This window comes from Zalophus californianus, chromosome 8 (assembly GCF_009762305.2).
Source record: "Zalophus californianus isolate mZalCal1 chromosome 8, mZalCal1.pri.v2, whole genome shotgun sequence".
Classification (NCBI taxonomy): domain Eukaryota; kingdom Metazoa; phylum Chordata; class Mammalia; order Carnivora; family Otariidae; genus Zalophus; species Zalophus californianus.
Genome location: NC_045602.1, coordinates 101,292,626 through 101,305,618, shown reverse-complemented (window position 1 = coordinate 101,305,618; position 12,993 = coordinate 101,292,626). Strand labels below are relative to the sequence as shown.

General features: G+C 46.1%; 1 protein-coding gene across 2 annotated transcripts in view; it reads left to right on the top strand.

Moving 5' to 3' along the window:
- The window catches only part of ISM1 (isthmin 1), a 73,489-nt gene that overhangs the window by 46,650 nt on the left and 13,846 nt on the right, over window positions 1-12,993 (top strand). For both annotated transcript variants that reach the window (XM_027622125.2, XM_027622126.1), the window contains exon 3: window positions 8,645-8,909. In XM_027622125.2, coding sequence (XP_027477926.1) covers window positions 8,645-8,909 — 265 coding nt within the window. The remainder of the gene's footprint in view (window positions 1-8,644; window positions 8,910-12,993) is intronic.

The following is a 12,993-nucleotide window of genomic DNA, read 5'->3' as shown; positions in this document are numbered from 1 at the left end:
AGAAAAGGGCCAATTTAACATGGAAAGTACACTCAGCAAAGCATAGTATGATTTCAAAGGTACTCAGGAAGGCAAGCCCTCAAATATCTCTTAGCTTGCCTCAGACTCCTTCAGGAGGTGACAACACTTCAGTTGCTCTAAAATGTAAATGACTGATTCAAAAAGTTGAATGAGAGGAAGGGAGGTGAGAACAGAAGTTCCTAGGGGGGACATGAATCTGTACCGCTAAGATGGGCTGGGATGAAAGCTGAAAGAAATGGGAGGTTAGGGAAAAGGGTACGTGGGGTTAAAAATAACAACCCTCATCTATGCTGAAATAGACATGCTTTACAAAGCAAATGTTGATCTGATTTGACTCTTCCAGCACCCTCATGAAGGAGATGAAGCACAACGTCATTTTTCCATTATCAGTAAAGCAACAGGTACTCAGGAAGGTCCTATCTGGTTTGCCCAAGGTTACATGGCTAGTAAACAGTGGTTGGAGTTCAAATCTAGGCTCTTGGTCTCCTGAGAATACTCACCCTACCAATCCATGTTTCAGAGACAAAGTTTTGATTTTGATTTTTGCTTGTACTTCCTTCTGTGTCTTCCCAGAAATGGGGCCCATGACAGCCAAGGAAGGGGACTAGTCAACAAGGCAACCTCATCCCTGTTGTAGCTCCTGTCCTCATTTGCCTGCTTCCATACCCCTAAGCTTTGTTCTTGATTCTTTTCATTTGGGAAAGGGCAGCAGTTTCTTATTCTTCCTCTCTGCTTCAAATTCCAATTAGCTTACATGGCTGAAAGTTCCTGAACCTGACCTTAGAGCAATTGATCCTTAATTAAGTTAACTGTCCCTCTCTCAAGACTAACATTCTCTGCATGACACCATTTTAGATCAGATTTCCTTGGTCAGAGTTGTTCTGCTCGTCACACCAGTGTCATAGTGGCTAACAAATGTCACTGAGACTATACCCCAATTAGAATGTGGACCAGCCCCTACTGGGTGTAAACTGCTGTGTTAGGGTTATGGGAAAGTAAGAAGTGTACGACCTTCTCCATCCAGGAAATGACACAGGTTTGAAGGTCCCAGCTACCACCCAAGACAGTGCCAAAGGGAACATGGAGACAGAGGAGGAAAAATGCTATGTTCATTGTAAACAGGTCTGAATAGACAGGAAAAAGTAGGGCAGAATAATGTTGAGGGTCCAGAAATGAAAAATGTTCAGAGGTCACTCTTTGACGACCCATGAACAGAAATCACTGCATGCACCTGTTAACATTTCCAGGGAGGCTTGTATTGTTCTAATTGATTAATTGGAAAAACAGGCCACTGTTCTTTCTCCAGGAAGTGGTTACATGGCTCTCTGCTAAAGAACAAAGGATCCATTTGGGGGAGGTGCAGATTGGCAAAAAAAGGCGCAGACATCTCCTTACCGTTACCCAACAGTGCTCCCCATTGGGTCTTTACCCACAGGAAATGATTTTTTTTTCCCTTGTTTATAGGTTTTATGGTTTCAGGACCAGGCCACCTTTACTCCAAGGGAGCTTAGGCCATGCCCAAAACAATTTTAGGCTTGTTGTGGCTCACATTTCCCCCCCACAGGTGAGAAATGTCACTGTGGGGTTTAATGCTGAGGATTGAGCTGTTAATGTAGTAGATTTAAGAATTTCTCCTTTTTTTTTAAGATTTACTTATTTATTTGAGAAAGAGAGAGAGAAAGACACAGAGAGAGCACAAGCAGGGGGATAGGCAGAGGGAGAGGGAGAAGCAGACTCCCCGCTGAGCAGGGAGCCCCACATGGGGCTCGATCCCAGGACCTGGAGATCATGACCTGAGCCAAAGGCAGATGCTTAACCGTCTTGAGTCATCCAGGTGCCCCAGATTTAAGAATTTCTTACGTTAAGTTACAAGAAAATGCCTGGATACTGGGAACTGAAGGTTGCAGGGAGAGTGTCCTCTCATTGGAAAATTACTAAGTACATGGGGCTCTACCTAAGAACCAAATTTGGAGCAGAATTTCTCAGGATCCCCTGTCTCTCTCCTAGATAAATCCGTGAGTCTGGGAATCCCCAGACCTCACTTGGGCCTTTTTAAAACATGAACCTAAATGTCAGGGAAGAACAGTGGTTGAGATCCTTAGACCCAGGAAACCCAGATTCCTTTTCCAAACAGAAGGACAGGGCAACCGTGAAGTGCTAAGCCCTCTACAGCTCACACGATGGATCAATCTGTGATTGAGGTCAGTAAAGCACCCAGGGTCCCAATTCATTTTAAATCATCCTCATCTATGTTGTTTAGCTGGATGGGAAGTGAAGAATGCTCTGGAACAGTTCCACCTGGCTTCCTGAGGGCGAGGGGCTATTGGAGTTGGTGGATGTGGAGAGAACTAGAATGAGCCAAAGGGGCAGAGAATAAATGGAGGTGAGTTATGAGAAGGCCACACACGAGAGTCTGGCAAAGCTTCTTAAACTTTTATAAAAGGCAGCTTCCCTCTGCACTGTCACGAAGGTATGACTGCAGAGATGGTACAGGTGGAAATTCTTTGCCTTGTCCCCTCTGAGACCCCAAGGCACATGTTTACATAGACTTACAACAGGGGCAAAGTAACAATCAGTGCTTTGTTTTCACTCTATCTTACCATCACCCCAGCACGGGAACAAAAAGCTTGCCTTCAGGTGCTGCTTCAGAAAGGGAGACTTTGGAGCACGGGGTGGGAAGGTGAGGGCCACTCCTGGACGTCCTCATCGCTTTCCTGAGTCGGTCTTTGGACAGCAAAGTTCACCATAGCTCCCAAGATCGTAGGCTTCCCCATAGCTGCAAATATCAAGGTTATGGGCAGAATGGATTTGACATTTAATGGCGCACCAACCCAGATCCTGTTAGAGTGCAAAGCCCATGAAGACTAAGGTACTACCACCTTTCTGTCCACTGCCTAGACAGGCCACGCCATGTCTGCTCTGTACAATCCCCATGGCTGTTAGCCTTCTGCAGGCAAGTTGGGTCGGGGGGAGCAGCCTATGTTTTACTGATCTGATGACCTGTTGGCCCTAAAGAAAAGAAAATTGAGCTGTATTTCTGGCCTTCTCTTTCTGGAAGACCACAAAGGTCACTCAGAAAGATGTTCAAAGAAAGAGTGAAGCAGCTGCTCTCCCTGAAAGCCGCAGCCTAGGCCTGTGTGTAAGTGTGTGTGTGAGTGTGCGTACGCAAGCACACACACTCACACACATACACACACATGCACAGCGCTGGCCGCTGCAGCCCCATGCACCACTGCACCTGAGTAAACCAGTTCCCTGGTGGTCCTTTAAAAGATGAGGTGCTTTCTAAAAAGGGGGTGATGGGTTCTGTGTTGGCAGCCCTTACCCCTTCCTTACAGCACTGCTCTTTTGTTGAAATGCACTGGTTTGACACGGGGCGGTTCAGCCAAGCAGACAGCCCCAGTGATCACCCAGGGCCGTCAAAGCATTTTCTCTCCCTGGGGAGCAGAGTGAAGACAGGTGAAGGGCGCATCAGTGGGTCGGCTTCCGCTGCCAGGGCCCCTGGCCTTGTCTCCCCCCTCCCCTGGCAACCTGCCCCTCGCCCCCACCTAGCTGTCCTTCACTAAAGCCAGGGAGCTGAACAGGAATTTGATACCCTCTCTCTGAACAACCCCCCCATCCCCTCCAGTGTCTGAAAGAGTTTCCCACGCTCTAGGCCTAGGGTCTGCTGTCCCTCCTGCCAAATAACCCACACCTTTCCAAAGTGACATTGCTGAGCCTGCACAAGGGGTCACCTCCCTCCTGGACCTCTTAACTTTGGGGAAGGAAAATCCATTAAAAAGCCCAGCTTTTTGGAGCTTTTTTAAAGCCCCCTCCCCTCCAAGCCAGGTGGGACTGGCTTAGGGCTGTGGAAGTGAGTGGGAGGCACAAGTTAGAAAGAAATAGCCTCAAACTCCTGAACCCAATCTCCATATTAAATTTGAAACAATAGTAGAAGTTGGGTTTTGTTAAAAATAAATAAATAAATCATTCAGGAAAGAAAGGAAATTCTCCCAGGACACGTTAGACTCGAACTTTAGTCTTGTTGGCTGGATTTTTGGTCTGCAGCTGATGGTCAGATAGCAAAGACAAAAGTCTCTAAAATAAGCTCATTATTAGGCTTTACTGCATCAATTCATTACCACAGTAGCTATTCACAACCAATTATTTCTCTTTTCTGGATCAAGCAGAGATTAGTATTCATTTCAACCAATATACTTACTTCTTTTTTTTCCCGTTGAGAGGGACTTAAAATAGTCATCTACAGGTCTTTTTTTCCCCTTGTGAAGACTTATTTACATGGCCATCGGCCGTGTAAATGTATCTGTGCCACAGATACAATCAGATGGGTTGGCCACAGGGCTACGAATGTATGTGCTTCTACTTTTGATTTCCCCCCTCCGTTTTCTCTAAAGTACTTTTGGAATGGCAGCTCTGGCCAACCAAGAACCAGGAAATCTCTGTGCCCAAAGCATGGCCCCACATGCCTCTGGGGACAAGTCTGTATTGTGGAGATTCTCATGGGGGCATATTGTCCAGAACATGAACGACAGAGCCCCCTGACCTGCACTTGAGATCAGGCGCCACCACTGCGTCTGCCAGGCTTGGCCACAGTAGCTTCCTGCAGGTTACTGGACCTCTCTGTGCCTCAGTTTCCTTGTCTATAAAATGGGGATGATAATACTACCTGTTGAGTACCTCTGTAGTACAACACTGCACAGAAGCAGGGGTTTTTGTGAGGGTGAAGTGAGAGCATCCATGGGAAGCACCTCGCAAGAGGGACAGGTGTATGGTAAGCTTCCCCAAACGAGTGGGTGCAGGTTGGTGATGATCGTAGATTGAGATGACAGATGAAACGTGTAACATAATTGGGAATCACAAGAGCTAGTGTTCAGACCAGCTCTACACCTTCCTCGCTCTTCACCTCAGGAACGTGAGTTCTCCATGCCGGTTTCTGTGCCTGAAATTCAAATCTAACTTGTGGAGAACAAGCAGTAATATCTGGGCCAGCACGCTGCAAGTCTCAAAGCATTAACCACTGTTGGCTGGGTTACCATAGTTGTTTTTAGAGCATCAGCGAGTCTGAAAGGAGGGGATGATATATCTCCATAGTCCATTTTGTGTGCTTTCTGCAGCGATTGTCAAGGAAGGAGGGGTGGCGTAATCCCGGACCTTTCACTGGAGATTTGTTTTCTTGTCCCTGGATGCTCTGTGCTCCTGAGGAAATCACTTCACCTTAGGGCTCGTGTTCCTGTTTGGGAGATACTGACCCATGCCTACCTAGTCACCATAGCTTTCAAGGCTTAGAGGACTGAGCTAAGAGATTCTAGAAGAGTCTCCTGAGTTGAGAAGGTCAAGGCTTCTGTATTCTCAGTCATTCATTGAATAACCAGTAGACTTTTGAGATCAAGTGTAAAGTGTTTGTTTCTAATAAATGTCTTAACACTATCAAAAGGAGGAAAGAAGCTGTCAACACTTCATAGGATCTTATCCTCATTTACCAGTTTTGGACACCAAACTGGCACCTATTTTGGACTCTTTCTCTCTCTCTCTCTCTTTTTTTTTTTTTTTTTTTTTTTTGGAGCTGACAAGATCCTGCCAGTTGTTGGACTTGGGTCTTTTGAAAGAGTTCTCTCACTTGTACTGTCTTGACTCATGGTATGGAAGTCCAGAAGAAATATATATACTAAGACACCTCAATTATGTGTATTAAGGAAGAGAAAGGATGATAAGGTCTAGCATCTTTATCAGCTTGGAAATCTGCTGTACTCACTCCCACACCTTCAGCTCATCACATCGATTATTGTTTAAGGCATCTTTATCAACGCATTCTTTGATGCTAAAGAACACGTAAATAGAATGAGAGCAACAGGAAATATAAAACTAATCCCCGCCATCCGAGAAGCCACTGATCATGCTCATTAAGTTTCTTTAATTGGATGCCTATAAAATTTCAGGTTCAGGATTAGATTTCTTCTTTTGATATCAGTATGAGATTTCCACATTATTAACTGTAGGGAAGGGTGGATTCTAAGGTTTGTGGTTTTTTTTGTTTTTTGGGGTTTTGTTTTGTTTTGCTTTTAATTCAATTGGGGCAGTGGCCAGAAATTAAAGGGGAAAAAGAAACCTCTAAGCTGTTGAGATTTAGTCATCGATATAGTTTTTGGGGTAAATTCATATTTTGCTACTTATTGCCTGGCCAGGCAACAAATCTATTTTGTTTGGATCTGAGCAACGGTTTGGAAAAAGAGATCGTATTGACGGTAATAGCTTAAAACATGAAATTGTTTTTATTCCTGGCTTGGAGAAATTGCAGGGCACGTTTTGCTTAGGCAATCCCTTTGACTCCAGTCTGAATACAAATGGAATACCAAAACTGTTGGGCATGTTCCCCCTTATCTTCTACCCAGAGACTGATTTCATTACCATAATTGCAGGCTTGCCTGGCTCTTGGCAGCTTCTCCCCTCTGAGACCCTTAATAGCCTTACAGACGATTGTTGCGGCTCAGTTGTTCTGTCTATAGGCAGAGGGGGACGAGACTGCAGAGGAGAAAGGTTATGTCTCCAAAGGCTCGGCATTGCCCCGTCACTGCCTGGCTCGGTTCTGCCCCGCCCAGCTTCGCACTCTTGGGACACTTGTCCTTCCAGAGTTGCGTGTGGGTCCCAGTCACTCTCCAGCGACCAGACATTACAACAAACAGCAGTGATACAAGACATATGATTCCTTTTTCCCCCCTTTTTTGAAAGATTTCTAAAAGTTCCATAATTATTTATAAATATGCAAGGGATGCTTACAAGAGTGGAGAATTGTGATCATGCGGAATAAAGCCAGTGTTACCCATCTAGGCATCCCACGCCAGAAAAAAAGAGACCCTTGGCTGACTGCAGCCGAGGACACTCCGGGACTGCTGGCCATACTCTTGACCTTGTATCTGGACCGCACAAGGCCACAGCCCAGGCCTGGCATCGGCCCGGCAACTTCCTTGGAAGGTCAAAGCAAGGAGAATTCAAATTTCCCCATTCCTAGCACACAAGGAAGGGGATGTTTGTCTCAGGGATGGGCACACCCTGGTGCAATTTGGCAGAGCATCCCAGCAACTCTATCAGATGTCGGGTTAGGGCAAAACTGGAAACGCATCTGCCCAGTACATCTTGCGCTGATTACTCAAAGCACATGTTTCTGATTCATTTGCACACAACTCATCCAGGGGGTGTTGCAAGGGCTATGCGATGGCCAAAGGAACCCAGTGAGTCTTCTATTATATTTTTAAACAAGTTTCTCTACGTTGATTGTCTCTCAGAGCCAAGAAACTGCATTCTTCCAGCCCCGTGACTTTAAAACTAGGCTCTGTAAATTCGAGAGCAAGTTCTAAACTTGGCTTTGAAATTCTCTGTTCTGACCCTGAGGGTCGGTTGAGGAGTGTGCACACAGGGTCGGGATATGGGATGAGTGAAAGTCGCAGCTGTGGATCTTGAAGACCTTGTGCTCACACCTCTACACAAGCTGTGGCAGCCAGCCCCCACCAGCCCCTGTGGCCTTTGTGCCCCCTACTTGCATGAGGGGATGGTACTTCTATGACTTTTTGAGAGGCTGTGTGGCAAAGCTGTTAAGAGCATGGGCTCTGGGGCTAGACTATCCACATCTGCCACTTACCAGCTGTGTGACCCTTAAACAGGTTGTTAACTTCTCTGTGAAAAGCTAACCTGTTGCTGTCTAGCAACCAAAATTTCACAGCTTGAAGCGATGACCATTGGATTGCTCACAGTCCTGTGGGTTAGGAATTTGAACAGGGCTCAGCCAGTACAGCTTGTCTCTGGTCCACATGGTATTGGCTGTGGTAACCCAACTGGGCTGAAGCATCTAAGGTGGCCTCACTCACATGACGGGGGCCCTGGAGCCGGCCATTGACTGAGGTACCTCAGTTCTCCACCAGGTCGCCTCTCTCTTTACGTGGTCTCTATGTGTAAGGCTTCCTTACCCTAGTGGTAGGAACATTCCGAGAGAATGAGAATGGAAGCTGCAAAACCTTGTCACGGTGTCACTCCTACCATATTCTACTGAACAAAGAAAGTCACAAGACCAGGCCAGAATGAAAGGGAGAGGGAATCACTTCTTAATGGGAGGTGTAGCACACACCTACAAGGATGGGATGAATTGCTGGGGCCATCTTTGCAGATAGTCAACCATAGGGGCCAATCAATAGTACCAACCGTTTACAGTTGTTATGAGGATTAAATAAATTATATATGTAGGGCACTTAGAACAGTGCCTGGTACAGACTTAATGCTCAATAAGTGTTTGGTTTTATTATAATTACTCTTGTGTTACCTCAGGAGCACATATAGTACATGTTTACTTCTTGAATTAAAGACTTCCCCACAATGTAGTTATCAGTAAATCAGTAACCCCAGTGATGACCTGTATCCCCCCAGCCTGAGGCCCATGTACATCAGTCCTATCTGGTCCTGGGCCCACTGGGCCATCTCTGAGTGTTTTCCATCCTGCATCCCCATGTGGTTTCAGCATTCCTCCATGAGGGACGCATCCATCATTTCCCTCTGCTCTCTTAGACTTTCTTCTGAGGGTACCTAGATTGGAGGCTGTAGACTCCTCATTGACTCTGGCCTGTTCTGAATTCTTCAGGTCACCATAGAGGTGGTGGACGGTCCTGACTCTGAAGCAGATAAAGATCAGCATCCAGAGAATAAGCCCAGCTGGTCAGTCCCATCCCCCGACTGGAGGGCCTGGTGGCAGAGGTCCTTGTCCTTGACGAGGGCCAACAGCGGGGACCAAGACTATAAGTACGACAGTACCTCAGATGACAGCAACTTCCTCAACCCCCCCAGGGGGTGGGACCGTCCAGCCCCGGGCCACCGGACTTTTGAAACCAAAGAGCAGCCAGAATATGGTGAGTTTACCACCCAGCGATACAAAATTGGTGGGGAGAATAATGAGGATGATGAGACCTAATGGACATGGAGCCAAGCAAAACCCAGTTTACAGTATGCGGTTTTGGGTCTTCTCTGAGGCATACCTCATAAAGACTGTTCCACAGAAGCCCCAAGGAAGCACCAACAGCCACATTTTTCTGAAAAGACTATAATTTTTAAATCATACCAATTATCCTAGGAGAGAATTTTTTTTTCAGTTAGGGGTCTTTGAGGTTCCCCCCAAGTTTTAGTTTTATTTCTAACAATGAAGAAGTCGCCAAATTAACTTCCTTATATATTTTACTGTAAAAATCCATGCTGAAAATCAGCTTAGTCCAAAGAGATGTGTCCAGCTGCTTCCTTGCTTGACATTGGCAGTGGAGCAACCCATGGGAACCCACAGGAATGCGTGCTTCACGGGTTGTCAAAGGAAGGCTTCCCCACCAATAAATATCAAGATGCCAAGTTGGGACTTCCAGTTCCCCATGTTTTTCGAGTAGGAGAGGGGAGGTAACAAGCACCTTACAAATTCAGTGACAAATAATAAAAATCCCTTTTCACTTGAGTTGGGGTGGGAGACAGAGTGGGGGAAACTGAGCTCCACTCCGTTATTCAGGGATCCAGGCTCCTTCTCTCTTAGAGCTCTACCAGCTGCCAGGGCCTGAGTTACGCACTGGATGCTCTGCATCTGGTTGGCAGCCAAGGAGACAGACAGGCGGAACCTGGAAAAGGCACCCGTGCTCTTAACCACCTCAGGCTGGAGACGGTACACATCACATCTGCTCAGACTCTGTTGGCGACACCTGGTCACATGGCCCCACCTAGATGCAAAGAAAGCTGGGAAACACATCCTGGGTGTGCGAGAAGAGGGAGAGACCCAACAAGGCTTCGTGGGGAATCAGGGACCCTGCCTTGTGTTATAAGAATATCTGAGGTCATACACGTGCCTCCATCGTGACGGTGTTCTTGTGGTTCCTAAGCAGCCTTAGGAACAAACGTTATATGACGGGAATGACTTGTCTCGCACCATTGTACTCTCACCCTTACCTCCATTTCTCAGTAGAAAGACCAGCTGTCATTTCTGTCGCTAATAACGATACTAAGCAACTTCCAAAACAGGAAGACCTTTTTTTAAGAGCATGCCTTGTGACCGTGCTACGCTCTGGGAATCCAAAAGTTAGAAAGACACAGGCCTTCCATAAAGAAGATCTCACCTGTCTGTGGACAAGGGAGAAAAGTTGAGTGATAGAGGAAAACAGTGCCATGGTAGAGATACACATCAGATGCTAGGGGAGCAGAAAGAGAACTCTCACACTCCTTCTAGCCAGGAGGCTTGTAAAACTTCCCCTTTCCCAGAAGTCCAGTTTATCTATTTTCCAAGAGAAAGGACTAGGGATAAGTCACCAACATTTATATAGCACTTCCCATGCACTACTGCCTCTTCATGGCATCTCACATATATTAGCTTATTTAATCAGCTCTCTGAGGCAGGTACCCCACTTTACAGATGGGAAAATTGAAGCCTAGAGAAGTGAAGCAACTTGAACTCACGGGTCAAGACCTAAGATTCATCTCAGGCAATCTGAGCCCAGAGTATGTTCTCTTAACCACTTTGTTATTCTGCCTCTCTGGGGAACAAAAAATAACATATCCTTTAGGACAGTAGAGTGGTTTCTAGAAATGCATGCTTAACTTGGAAGACAGAAATGGGAGGGAAAGCAAGAGAAACCCAGAGGATCTCTGGGTGCCAGTCTGACATGTCACAGGTTTCTGGCTTAACCTGTTTGCCTAGGACACAGGGGACATTGTGTTGAAGAATGGAGCTCAGACCCTCCCTATCAGAATCCCCCGATTGTGTGTTTTAGGTTACCAATCCTGGCCCCAGCCCCTTCCCTCTATACCAATGGCCTTCAAGCTGTGAACCCCAAATCAACTGCATCAACATGGCCTGAGATTGTGACAGGAATGTAAATTTTCAGGCCCCAACCCCAGGCCTATTGAATCAGACACTCTGGGCTGGGTCCCCAAAATCTGTGTTTGAACAAGCCCTCCAGGGGGCTCTGGTGCACTGAGCACCACTATTCCAGAGTGACGGTCCTCAACCTTGGTTGCTCCTTATACTCACCTGAGCAGTTTTTTAAAATCCCAATGCCCGGGCTTCTCTTCAGACCAGTTAAATTAGGATCTCTGTGGGTGCGGCCCAAGCATCAGGTCTTAAGAACTCCATGAGTGACTCCAGCGAGCAGCCTAGAATGTCCAGGACTGAGACCTGGAGTTGGTCTTTCTTTGCTTTTTTGTTTCATTCTTTTTGCAACCAGCAGCCCCTGGTGATTCTCAGGCTTACCAAACTTTGAAGACCACGACTAGAAACTTTTGTATCTAAAGCCCTTACAGAATACACTCTGCTGAATTCATGAACATGCATAACATCATCCATTTCAATCTTGAGGCTAGACTTTACTTCTACTAGGGCAGTTACTGTGGCTGCCTCAGTTACCTTCACCCCAGCTTTCTAGGCCTGGAATACCTGTGGAGTGTCTTGCATCAGGATCTGACAGCCGCCCGGGGCCGTGGAGAAACTCTCATCTTTTACGGTTTGGGAGTATCTCTTAGTAACTTCCTCATCTTTGGAGTAGATACCAGGATGGTGTCTACTTTATAAACAAAATCTTGTCCCTTATCATACCGCTAAAGGAATGCTTCTCAGACTTTAACATGAACGCAGATAACCTGGGGGTCTTTTCAAATGCAGCTTCTGATGCAGTGGATGAGTCTGGCACCGCTGGCCCTCGGACCACACTTTGAGTAGAAGGACTCTGTGTGGTAAACGCTCAGTAGCATGCAAAATGAGTGAATGAATTACTGCTTCTCTGACGGCCTCAGAAGGCATGTGTGATTTCCAGAATTCTGTGCAGCATCAGAGGAGCGGAATGCTCTTTTTTTCAATCAATGAGAAACTATTAAGCAATTTCTAAGTATTTGTCCCTAGGTTGGGTGCTGTGAAGGAGGCAGGAAAAGAAGGCCCAGGAAGGTGAGGTTCTTGCAGTGGCAAAGCAGTGCGACCCACCGTACGGAAGTGTAGACATCCTAAAACTGCCACAGGAGCTGGTCTTTGTGGAGGACGTTGATCTCAGATTTTTAAAAGTAGCATCTTTAATAAGAATTTAAATGTTTATGGCCAAAGAGTACTTCGAAAAAACCCAGGTGAAAAAAACACAGAATAGAATAGCATCTTTAGACTACGTTATAAAACACCTAGACCTATTTGGTGGAAGTTAGTTAGACCTACTTGGTGATTGTGGGAACATGATGTGACCATGAGTTGGCTCCACTCTGGACCGTATTTGAGGTGCTATATTTGAAATGCCTTCTGTAGAGATACTTAAGGTATCGTCAAGGACAAAGAAAGAGTCCAAACAAATATTTTTCTGTCAAATAGTGGTATACCGTTCCCAAAATTGTTCTGAATAGCCTGCATAATGAAACCAGATAGGTATTGCTTAAAATAACCTGGGTTTGGGACTCCGTTCTTTACAATTCTCTGCCTGGTCATGGGCCTATTTTAATAGAGTTCACAGTGAGTTTTGTCAAGGCTTAAGTGGGTGTCTTAAAAAAGAGAGGCCAGTGTGGGCCAGAATTAAAGCTGCAGGGGTACCGGGATATAGAACTGCATACGGCAGGCACAGAGAGACCTCACATCTCATCCCAACTCTGCCAGGTTTGAGCTGTGTGACATTAGGCAAGACCCTTAACCTCTCTGAGCCTCCTTTTATGGAGGATATGGATAAGTTTCCTTCCTTATCCATAAAAGGAGGATGTTTCCACCTACCCACAGGATGATTATAGCAGTTTAATCAGTATGTTTAGACAGAGAAGCTGGTTAAAGCAGACCCTCAAAAATTGGCAGCCCCTCCCATCTAAGATTAGTGGTGGAGGCTTGCCCGTGACCAAGTCAAGACCCAAATCACTCCAGTTGCCCAGACATATAACTGACCCACAGAACTCTAGTGCCCTGAAACGGCTTAATCACTACTTTAAAATTTCAAATGACACGCTTGAAAC